Below are 12,129 nucleotides of genomic sequence, written 5' to 3' on the forward strand. Positions count from 1 at the left end.
GGTAACTGAGCGCGAGACCGCCCTGCGACCTCGCGCCTAACCACGTGAAACGCGGGAAAACCGACCCGGCCAGTTTTGGACTTAAAGACAAGTTACACAATATATGTTTATAAAACAATTAGACATAATTTCCCTTACATGAATCCTTAAATTGTTATTAATTTAGTTGTTTTAATTTGACAAAATAATTATACAATTAATTAGGCGCATTGCCACACCCGGCCGGACGCTGACGTCGCTTTGGTGTTCGTCGCGGCGCACTTTCACATACTCCGCGGTCATCACGCTCGGGCGTGTTCGGCGCACTTAAGAGTAAGTGTTGTTGTGACATAATGGCCTGTGCGAACCAGAGGGAGCACTAGCGGTAGGCGTCAGAACATTATACACGAGATTGCAGCCTATCCTGTTCGCGCGCAACGTGGATGTTTGAACCAATCGTGAAGCGACGTTCTGACAACAGACTCGGCCAGGCATTGGATAAGCAAGTGTATCAGTCCTAATAAAGTGTGACGTCGTACCGACCATGGCATTTAAGCCCGTGCTCCGCACCGCCAGTACCGTATCCCGTTTTCGGAGCGCGCCCCTTGCCCAGCCGGATTGAGTCAGGCGAGCGCCTCGGGCGTGACCCCAATAGACAACAAACCTCATTAACAGTCACCGCGGCCACTGGCCTTAATTAAAATGCCCGTGACTATGATCAAGTCAGAATAGGAGAAGTCCCTCTAAAACAATTCACAGTGGGACAACATGTTAGTAAATTTACAGTCGCCAACTTGATGTCACAATTTAAATAATTAAATACATTAAAACTATTGTTAAGCCTTAAGCACCCAATTACCAGGTGCTACATTTTAATTGGGCACCTGGAACATGTTTTAACTGGTAATATAGTAAATTAAATTAATATAAGTTTTTTGACGCCGACTCACAAAGAAGAGAAAGTTTCTCTTCCTTGCGAGGCGGCCATGTCCGGCAGTCTCGAACCACTCCGCGCCGGGAACAGACGTGTGTCCGTGGGCAGCATCCATGTTTTCTTTCTGTGATTATTTTATTCTATACTAAATATTTAAATTTAAACCTCTTATTAATTCATAGCTGCCCACGTCGACTCGGCGCGTATTTTACGGAACCGGGCCTATCCCGACCGTCTTCATCGTGATACCGCGCTGCAGATTGTATCACTCACGTAAGTGTTTCGCCGAATTTAGGAGCCCGCTCATAGAGCCCCCCCTGCACCCGTTAATGTTCGGCGCTGGCCGTCTCCAGCGAGCATCGACCCGCGTCCCGCGAGACTGCCGTGGTAACCATTAGTGTCGCGTAGTGTTATGTTTTTTCTGTGTTAATTGTGTAACGGCTAGACGTCGCCAAGTGTTGGTGAGAGTGTTTTGTAGCGGGACTAGATTAAAGGTGATTCTCACCAACTCGTGTACACTAATTTTCCGGAGTCTCCCGTCCTCAACACGGCCGAGCGGCCTTCACAGTCAAGGGAGAGCCATTCAGGGTAGATTCAAGCCGTGTACCTGACGGGGCACGCGGGGGCAGAGTACCCACGACCCAACACCAACGGCCTAGCAGCCCGCTAGCCTGGCGCCCCTCCGGACAACAAGAGCACCGCGACGCCCGTAGCGTCCGTCAGTTACCCCCCGGGCCTTTCACATAGGTCGGGTGACGGCAAGTGCAGTGTCTTTTCAATCAGTTTCCCGTTTATTTCAAGGCGTCCTGGGTGGCCTGAACAGCCCAGGTAGTTTAAAATCACGACGCACTCCTGCCTGCAACCACGAGGTTGAACCACCCTTTTTGCCCCCTGAGATCATTTTCAATTTAATATTTATTAAAAACATAATCAGGCAGCGGGAGTGGCGTCAACGTCAATCCGATACATAATTCAACTAGCGAGTGTTAAAGAATAGGGTTCATCAAATCTCTACCAGATTTCAGTCACTCCATTAGATAAATTATTTTGACAGCGCCAAGAATAGGGCTCCTGGACCTCTCCTGAGAATAATTTTTTGTCTGCTTTTACTTTGGAATATGGAATACGAAGTACCAGACTTCTTATGGCTGCAACAGCAACGTAGGCCAATATTCGTTGTGAAGTGAAGTACCTGCATAATTTGTTTCGCGAAGTAAAATAATTTGGTCTATTGCCGGGCGTATTTAAAGGTGGGGTAGTAATTATTTTTTCATACTTTAGTTACTGCATCCAGTAGTTATTATATTTTGTTTTTGATTGTTTACACAAAGCTGTTGAACAAACCATACTATACAATAATGCAATGAACAATTAAATACGCATATAATGTAAAATTTAGTGTAATTTCCCGTAATCTGTGATCTGTAAAAAAAAAAGAAAAAAAAAAAAAGAAATATGCACCTAACACAATGTACAATTTTATGTTTGTTTTTTTCATTGAATACAAAACAAAAGTCATTGATAGAATTAAATAAATGACCATTTAAGGGGCCCGCCGAGTCAGGTTTATCTGTGTTAGCTGGTGTTTTTAGCGCAGTATCTCTCAGGGTACAGCTCTGAATTGGCTTTTCGCTGTGCGTAGGGCAACTATGAAATTCGAACTGTAACCATATGGTGGAGAATTGATAAATAAGTAATGCAAGGCCGTAGAATGCTTTCAAGAAACTGCGCGTCGTTTCATTTCACACGTTTTAGACACTTTCACTCCTAAAATTACAGTTTAAAAATTAAATGTAAAATTTCTACTCAAATGCCCTCAGCACATTCTTAAATGATTTTTGTAAACATACCCCACTTGGATATCTCTAGCAGTTTTTAAATTGTGTCGTTTTTTCTGAAGCTCTGCACACCATATGTGTGCATGGGTAGGTGGGGCTCTTATTTCGTTTTTCATTTCTATAAAGAGATTTCTATTTGAGAAGCATGTTTCTTGTAAATTTGAAGGCAGCTTGTTGAATATCTTGTTTGATGAGTGAGATTGTCCTTTTTGTTGCAAAGTTAGATTTACAAGTGGCATAGGGAGTAGTCTATTTTATGATTCCATAACAATACTGATGTCACCAAGAGGTGTAGTTTACATCATTACCACCCTTACATTCTTATAGGGCAAGTTTAGGAATAGAGGGGGTTTTGGGCGGGGAGCTGTAAACACATTATTTATCGTAATTTACTTTTTTGAAAGGATTTTTTTTCCAGTAGGTATCGTAAACTAGACTACAATCCCCCATACTGGTGCATTTTGCGATACTACTACATTTTCAAAGAAATGATGCCTGTAGACGTTACAATTTAACGCAGTATCGTGAAATATAACACCATGGCCTATTTATTATTTAACTTCATTATGCTGAACAATAATAGCTGCGGGAAAAGTATTAAATTATAAGGAATAAAATTATCTTAAAATAGACTAGACCTGGTGTTACTGTATTCTACTTTATGATACAGAGAAGATATATTTTAATAATTCTCACATTCTAATAATTAAATACAGGTATCTCATAATAATAATGGGACTATTATAATAATGGCACTTAATGTGAAGAGGTCTCTGTTTTGAAGATGTGTTCTCGTGCACCGCCCACCTTTCTCCCTCTTATTCTCCTCTCCACTCCCTCCATAGTGCCTTGACGTCACTTTTTTTTGTGTGTATTGCCCCTCGTCCGCGGTATGCATAAGTACAGGTGTTGACGAGGCCTCCGCCTTCTTTCGGGTCAGATTTTGTAGTAATTAAAGGTCACTAGCGCGGTCTTGACCTTTGCGATGGGAACTTCTGGCTTTGCGTGGCCAAGTATCTGCTTAAATGTCTTGTTTGTGTGTGTGTGTTGCACAACTGCAGTAAAGTAACGTAAATTTTACTTCATTTGTTTTTCAGTATTTTTAAATTTTTTTTGTATCGCGATAATCTAATTTTAAATGTTTACTTACTGTGTTTTTGAAATGGTAACGTAATATTTTGCACTGAAGTCGACCAACGACCACGAGGCCATTCAGGGCTTGAGTGTGTCCTGGACGGCTGATATTTCAGTATGTTTATAACCTGTTTTTTTTCCCCCCCACTTTTCATTCATGTATGTTAATTCATTAATAACTTGCAATTCAGTATTTTGACCTATTAATGTTTAACGTAGGCTTTTTTGGTGCCGGTTGTAGGTTTATAGTCTTGCCCGTTTATCACGCTTGTTTATGATGTTTCATTTCTTAAGTAACACTGTTTCGTATCAGATTTGTTAATTTCTTAAGTTTTCTAGAAATTGTTACTCTGGAGTGTGACTAGCACTTTTAAGCTTAAATGTTTCAGCCATTAGGTATTAACTTGGTTATTTGCATGCCACTGTATGGTAATAGTTTTTGCGTCTCAGGAATACACACAATACCAGGAAAATATATAGTTAAAAAAATTAAATACTGGTATCGTAAAATAGACTAGACCTGGTGGGACTATAGTTTTCTTCTTAATACCAAGAAAAATTATCTTGAAAATTCTCAATTTCATCAAATTAACCACCACCAGTATTGCAAAATAGACTAGACTTGGTTAGCCTATATTCTCTTTCACGATACCACAAATTTTTATTCATGAAAATTCTCTTTTTCAACAAATGTAATACCAGCATCCCAAAACAAAGTAGTCCAAGTAGAATTTTAGTCTGCTTTACAATACCCAACATCTATAATTTATCAAAATTAAGTATGTAAAAATTTTTTATAAGCTGACCTACTATCACCAAATTTTTTACTTTGTTCTTATCATTTTAACAAAAGCAAAACAAATATTTTGGAAACAAAACAATTTTACATTACCTTATAACTTTTATGTTTGACCTAACCAAAGAATTTTTTTCTTACTTAGTATCCCCAAAAATTATATATTCCCATAGTGAATACACAAAAAAATCCTGCCTTCACATTACTCTGACTCCTAACTACATTTTTCCTTGCTTATCCCATTTTATGTAGCATTTTAATATCTTAACCGATCTCCTTCACACTATACACAGTTCCTTCTATAATATATTTTATTTTTATAATGTAGCTCAAATAACCTAATCAATTTTTCACTTCTTTTTCATTACCTCAACATATACTAACCTAATGTATTATATATCAAATTTCACCTGCCTCTTTCATCATCTCATTCACTCAACATACACATTTATTTCTTACAAACACTTGATTGTCCATTCCTGACTTAATTTTTTTTGTTTGGACCTTTTTTGTGTAAACATTCTTTGGCTTTAAACCTATTCCACCGTAATGCATTTTATTTTAACCTCTAATTCTCAATGTTTTGCATCTCACTTACCAATTTTTTACTTTACTTTACCTCACATAATTCAAAAAAACTACATTGCACCATTTTTGCATAATCTTCCAAAACTACCCCTCACATCACAAACAAATGAATACGTTAACATCAAAAGAATGACCCAATTTTGCTTGTACTAGATGCATTTACATTGTTAGAGCAAGATTTTATGATTTTATTTTTGGTGAATTTCATTTTTAAAACAATGGATTGAAGTATACTGTGACAATATTCCCGCCAGAGGAGGTCTCAGCCCGTGATGGAGCTACGTTAAACAAGAGTAAACACGATAATATATAATAATTTCCTTTTTTGTTTAGGAGGTTTTTTTAAGCAGAGTATGTGCGTAGTTGTTTCAAAATTATAAACAAAATAAAGGAAATACATGAGAGCTGAACTCTACAAAAATACAACAAAAATTTCAACAAAATGACACTGATCAGAATCAAGAATGTACTGACGTTGCCCAAGGGCTCCCCTGATTCGCATAGCCCGTTATGCCACCTCGACACCTCCTCTCTGAAGGGGAGTGCAGCCCGACGAATACCAGCCACTGCTGGAGAGTCAATTGTCGCCTGCGTGACAATCGACTGTGTGACAGTGCTCGCCAGTTGATCAACAGCGCTCGAGAGGGAAGGGTGTACACGCTGCGCGGAGGACGCAACCCGAATTATACCAGCGTGTATGCATCACAGATCCCTTCATCACCATTAGAGAGCCATCATCACTCCTGTCGTCTGCTGCAGCCAAGCAGCGATGTCACGCCCTGAATCGAGTCTCTGCTGGCCCTGCGAACTGGCCCGCAGGTACAAAATCAAGGTCAGTTGGCGCCCCTAAAGAAACCATTTCGAATGGCAGAGGTGGTAGGACAAGAGTACGTATGCAAAGTGCATATCCAGCTCGACATGGGTTCAATAGAGCACCCGATACATGCGAAATATTTAACAACAGCTGAATGTAAGCTCATAAATATGGACCGATGAATAAATTAATGAAGAGAGTACTTTCATGCTTACAATTTGGATAGCACAAAAAAATATAATGTCACATTGATATAATAGGAGTATAAAAATAATGTATGATCTAAACGATCCAAGGAAGTTATGTGCCCTATAAGGCTATAAGGTTGGCAGTAAAATCAATGAAACATAAGTTGCATTCAAAGGCAATGCTACAGAATCAACTCGTGCCAAGCAGGGCATCGATCGTGGGTGTGGAAAGAGAAGGTTAAGCATATTTAAAGTGTCACCGGCTGGCCTCTACATTCAAGACCAGGGCTGACAACCGTGCACACGCTCGCCAGAGAGGGCCAAATATAATAATAAAAATAAACCTGTACTGTCAGTAAACCAACCCCTTTCTTTACCAGCGGTGCATGCTGAAGGCAAAAGAAAATTAGCAGAGCAAAAATAATAGAGTACAAACGGAAACATACTGTCGTATTTATTGTGCAAAATAATTATAATATGGATCACGGCTCATTCAAGCTAAATAACCAACTACCAAAAGCTGATATTTTAAATACAAAAAAATAGTATCTAACAATAAATACATATAGAAAAGCTAGCCTATATAAATATATAGATTTCTTTAAAGTTCGTAAATAGATGAAGGGGTCCCCATAAAATATTAAATAACAATCAATCGTTCGAGTGCTGGCAATCAGTTCTCACTTCACAAGTCAGAAAAGGGCGTAAACGTCTCCAACAAGGTAAGTTCCAAAAAAATAGTACAAGTTCTGTGCACAAAAATCACTTCAGGAAATCCTTTAAATATTAGCTATAGTGTTGCACAACATTTATACTCATGCGCCTCTTCATTTAACTATGTGTGGGACTACATACACAAAATCAATTAGCTTACACGGCAATCCATTCATTGACTATTTTGATGAATATCAAAATGAGGAAGCGTCTATTCAGTTCTGTGCCATCACCCAAAAAGTACTAAAAATTCTTCGCCCTCTAGGCCCCAAATAATAAGACATGTAGGATACTCCTTCCTTTGAGACATTCGGCGAGGGGGCCCCCGTCGCCATCGTCATGGCCCGTGACGGCGGCTGGTGTTTGTAGAAGTTCAGGAGTTCCGTGTCGACCCGTCGGCAGTCAGAACAGCAGTCCCGCCCTCACTCTCGCGCATTGTCAGCTGTTTCGATTCGGCCGGTCGGCCCACATCGTCGCCCAGTCCGGAAACACCCGGGCCAGCACTGACAGCACTCGCACGTAAAAGAACGGATTAAAAAAAAATAACCATCCTAAAATATTTATAAAATTTTTAATCCTTAACATAAAGAAATAATCCAAATGAAGTAGCGATGAATAAATAAATCAAAGGAAAATAATTACCAACTTAACAAAATAAACCCTAACTAAAGCGAGGCAGTTACCGATTCGCGCCACGTACGCGTGAAACGGTAACGAAAGGAATCATAATTTTGTTCTAGGGGGTCAAAAGAGAATTTAACCAAATAGAAATGCAAAGCTACAAATGACTTTACATAACCTCTTAAATTAAAATGCTGCATGAATGTTTGAACAATGTATGCACACTCATTACTCGTTACACTCTCATTACATACTCACATGCAGTACTCGCCCAGGAATTAATGAAGATGAAGCCAGAGGCGCGCGATGCAGGGCTTAAGAAGGCCAAGAAGAAATAAGCTTCCGCAAATACAAAATAGTTCCCTGTAAAAAATGTGGGGTGGCAAGGATAAAACCAAAAAATTTGAGAAGGGTGAAGAGTGGAAGGGAGAATACAATACACCAAGCCAAGGATGTCCGACAATAGCCGAAAGAACTTCACAGCAACGAACGAACGATAGTTGCAGGATTTTGATGTTATTCTTTTCATTTTTTTCAAATACGGTTTATTTATTATGATAGTGCATATATTATTTGACAAATATAATAATAAATTTTTAAAAATACTTATCGTACCAATATAGTTTTAATTTGATATGTAAAATTTTCAGAGTAAATAATTTGTAATAAACTTGCTTTAGATAGATTAATTTGAAACAAAAAAATAAATAAGTCAGCAAGAATATCTGTGTTTGGAAAATGTTTTAATAGCAGTAGTTTAAAATTGATTAATTTAGAGATGTATAATCAAAGCAAATAAATGTTTCTTATCTATACCCTTTGGTACTTCGTTCTAAAATAATGCCATACTTTGAATTTTTAACATAATTTTTTTTTGTGATTTGATTAAAGCTTTGTTTAAATGCTGCTCAATTGTGTAATAACACTTGCATTTTGGTACATACTGTGTATTAACTTGCTTTTCATTGTTATATGGTGTATTGATATGTTTTCCGGTGTATATGGGGTTATTGATTGTTCGTCATTTAATATTGTCCTTGTTCATTGTATGAAGGTTGTACTAAGGTTAATCGCTTGTGATTGAAAGTGTGTTTTGTCTGGGTTTGCAGGTGTGGTGCATCCCGCTCAGGAGTAATGGCTGATCTGACGATCCACCAGCCAATCAAAGTGAATACCACCTCTGCACCGCATGCAGTGCACTGCCTGCCGCCTTGTGTTTGCGCATGATCCTCTCTGCATGTGAGTTCACTGTAGATCACATACGTGTTTTTCATGTATATTTGCCGCAAGAATATTAAGGCATTCTCGTTTTATTGTTTTACATACAGCTGCGTGGTTTATCAAGTTAAATTTACGAGGAATGCAAGTTTTAAAGCATCTCTGTGCAAACATTATTTAATAGACATCATAATCCGTTGCTTGTTCACAATCTCTGCCAGTTCGGTTGCTTAAAATACAACTGCATGCTTGACTTTTCTCCTTCTTACACACTGGTTTTTGCCTGTTTTCCTCGTCCTTTTTAGAGTCTTTTGTGTAGCTTGTTATTGCCATACTTCAGCACCATCGTCTACCTCACATGCTCTCTCCTCTCTCACATTTTGCTGGACTTGGCAGTGCTGTCTCATTCCATATATTTTTTAAGTCGTGTTTAAGCTTATGACCTTGTTTGTGCTTGGTTTCTTTGGCCGTCCCAGCATGCTAGTCCTAGTCTCAGTTGTGTTTGTAGCTACAGGTTAGCTGCAGGAGGTGGTATGCCCTATGACACCTTCGCAGCACGACAGCAGTTGGTTCAGCTTTATCAGTTGAAGTGTTGGCGCAGGCGACCAGCAACGCGAGTGTTGCATCCAGCATTGCATGATGAAAAGATCAACAATTTTATTTTTTCAAGGCGGATGAGTAGTTGATATTAAGAAGTTAATTAATATTATCAATAAAGCCTTGTATTTTGGTAATACAAATTGCCATAATGTTGCAGCATAAGTTTTTTAGACACTGAACTCTCCCAGCTCTGAGAAGTATTTATTTCCAAAATTAGCATCTATTATTTTATCTACATCTATTTTTGTGAAATTAGTATTTTCATTAAGGCATTCAAAACTTAAATAATAATGCTCTTCATTGTTAAAAAAATTAGGATTTAAGTAAACAAAACTTACAAATAGCACTAATATTTAATTTAATTTTGTACAAAAAACCACATTTGATAGAGGTATTTCTGTGTAAATATGTACCACCAAAAGCATTTAGGCTTGTAAAATTAATACTAAAATATAAAAAAAAGTTACTTTAAGCTTTTTTGTAACAGTACTAAAAATGACTTCCTCAATAAGATTTAAAAAAATTAGGGATAGTAATCACACTAATATATTTACCAGTAACATCAAGGATTTTTTTTAAAATTTTTAATTAGTTTTTTTTACTTTCACCATTATTTTAATACATTTTTTCAGGCTCAATTTGTAATTTTTTTTTGTTGATTTTCATACATTAACTTAAATCAGGTAGATTTCTGATTATTTTTCCAAACCTGAACAACTCTTGGCAAGCAGGGCTCATATTCACAGTTTTCCCATGAATTTAGTTTGTGCTGCAGCAGGAGTGCTATCAGCTGGTATAGTATCTGGTGTAGTCTGGTATAACAGGCCTTTTTTTTTAGTCCTGAGTAGCTACGGTAGCAGGAGTGTGTAATGAGATGTTTATGGTTTTTTATAAATATACTAGCTTTGCATACGTACTCTTGTCCTACCACCTCTGCCATTCGAAATAGTTTCTTTAGGGGCGCCAACTGACCTTGATTTTGTACCAGCACTGCCCGAGAGCAAGTAGTCACATTACATGAATGGTAGGTAGGATACCCTAGCAACAAACAAATAATCATCACAAGAGTCAGCTAATTGAAAAATGATTACAAAAACACACTACCCAATTTGTCTGTTGTTTCATTAAATAGTATGTTAATTGTTTTTCCTTCAATTGTTGCTGTGGTCAACAATTCAAAATCTTCTGTAAGAGCTGTAGGCCTATTAGATGACATAGCATTAATTATTATGTAGTATTAGGAATTAAATGTAATACTTTAGGTGAATAATTATCCATCGTAGAGATATGTTTTAATATAATTAGTATGTCCCCTCCATTTCCCTTAGGCTCACGGCACATTGATATTAGGTTTTTGAAAATTATGGTCTAATGTTATATATTATGGTTAAATAACTAAAATTCTTAACTAACCCGGAATATATTTCTTTCGTACAGTTTTGACACATACAAAATCTGCACCTTTGCCAGTAAATCCATTGATCCCATCTCTAAGGCAGTATTTCATCTTCCAAGGGAATACTTGCTTTGGCCATTGTCTCTACAGTCCTATGTGCAAAGTACTCTTTATCTAGTTTCCGGCATTTCTCCATGTTTCCAACTTGCAGAGGAGAATGTTGTGCTGGTTGTTCTACAAATTGCTCTTTCTTAGTCTTGTGTTTAACCGAGGTCCCATGTTTGTCTAAGTCATTTTTTTCCCAAGTGACACTGCAGCTACAATACTTACAAAAAACAGTGTGGTCATCAGATACATAAAATCCATGCATCTTAAACTGTTCTGCTCGTTCACATGCAATTACAGTGGTTCACCCCATTGTAGCTATATGTTTGAGATTACAGTAGTAAATATCACCGCGAAGTCGGTGTCACAACATGAATGTTGTGTGAAAATATTTGTCTGCGCTGTCTAACGAAGGCGGGAAATTATAACTGTAAAAACTACATCTAAATTACATGAACCCAGGAGCTTGGTTTACAAAAGTATGATATCCCTGCAACATCACCATAAAATTGCAGTCACAAAATGTATAAAAAACATAAACTATTGCAACATGGAAAAAAGTGGTCTAATATTAAATACTATGGGAAACATCAGTATCATTAAAATATCACATCTGTGCCCTAACGCAAACTCAAAAGCACATTAGTACAATCTACCTTGTTTTCGTCGTACCAAAAACATACATACCAGCCATACTACCATAGTGCAGTAAACACTTGGCAAGAGAAAATTTGCGGCCAATATGGCGGACCTGTTGTGTTTTTTCATTAACTTGACATGCCGACAGGGTATGAAAAAATACTGATTTTGTTTTAAAAAAAAATTTAAAAAATCAGATTTTCTGGATTAAAATTGGGTTTTTTTGATTAAAATACAATTTTTTTTGATTAAAATATAAAAAATTGTAATCTGTGTAATATACAGTACATTTCAGGACTGTTTTCATGACTTGACTTTGCTCTACAGTACAATTAATAACAGATTAATTCATTTTGTAAAGACAACTAGCCTAATTTTCTTTCTTTGAAATAACCACATTTTACATTGCATAATGTTTTAAGGAAGCATTAATGATGTCACTTTATGAAAATTTTTAGTACAGTAACATAGTTAACATTAGTAAAAAAAAAGTTGTCTTATAGAAAATAACTACATCATTGAAAATATATCATATTTAAATGTAACTTTGTCACTTCTGTCATCC

At 37.3% G+C, this 12,129-nt stretch overlaps 1 protein-coding gene across 5 annotated transcripts in view; it reads left to right on the plus strand.

Moving 5' to 3' along the window:
* The first annotated feature begins 2,088 nt into the window (after nucleotides 1-2,088).
* Nucleotides 2,089-12,129, plus strand: part of LOC134531111 (proton-coupled amino acid transporter-like protein pathetic) — a 122,199-nt gene continuing 112,158 nt past the window's right edge. For 2 of the 5 annotated variants that reach the window (XM_063366668.1, XM_063366669.1), the window contains exon 1: nucleotides 8,756-8,845. In XM_063366668.1, coding sequence (XP_063222738.1) covers nucleotides 8,796-8,845 — 50 coding nt within the window. In that variant the 5' untranslated portion in view covers nucleotides 8,756-8,795. Of the gene's footprint in view, nucleotides 2,164-8,715; nucleotides 8,846-12,129 lie in introns of those variants that run through there. The other 3 variants (XM_063366664.1, XM_063366661.1, XM_063366667.1) reach the window with 3 other exon arrangements.

The sequence above is a fragment of the Bacillus rossius genome, chromosome 3, assembly GCF_032445375.1.
Source record: "Bacillus rossius redtenbacheri isolate Brsri chromosome 3, Brsri_v3, whole genome shotgun sequence".
Classification (NCBI taxonomy): Eukaryota; Metazoa; Arthropoda; class Insecta; order Phasmatodea; family Bacillidae; genus Bacillus; species Bacillus rossius.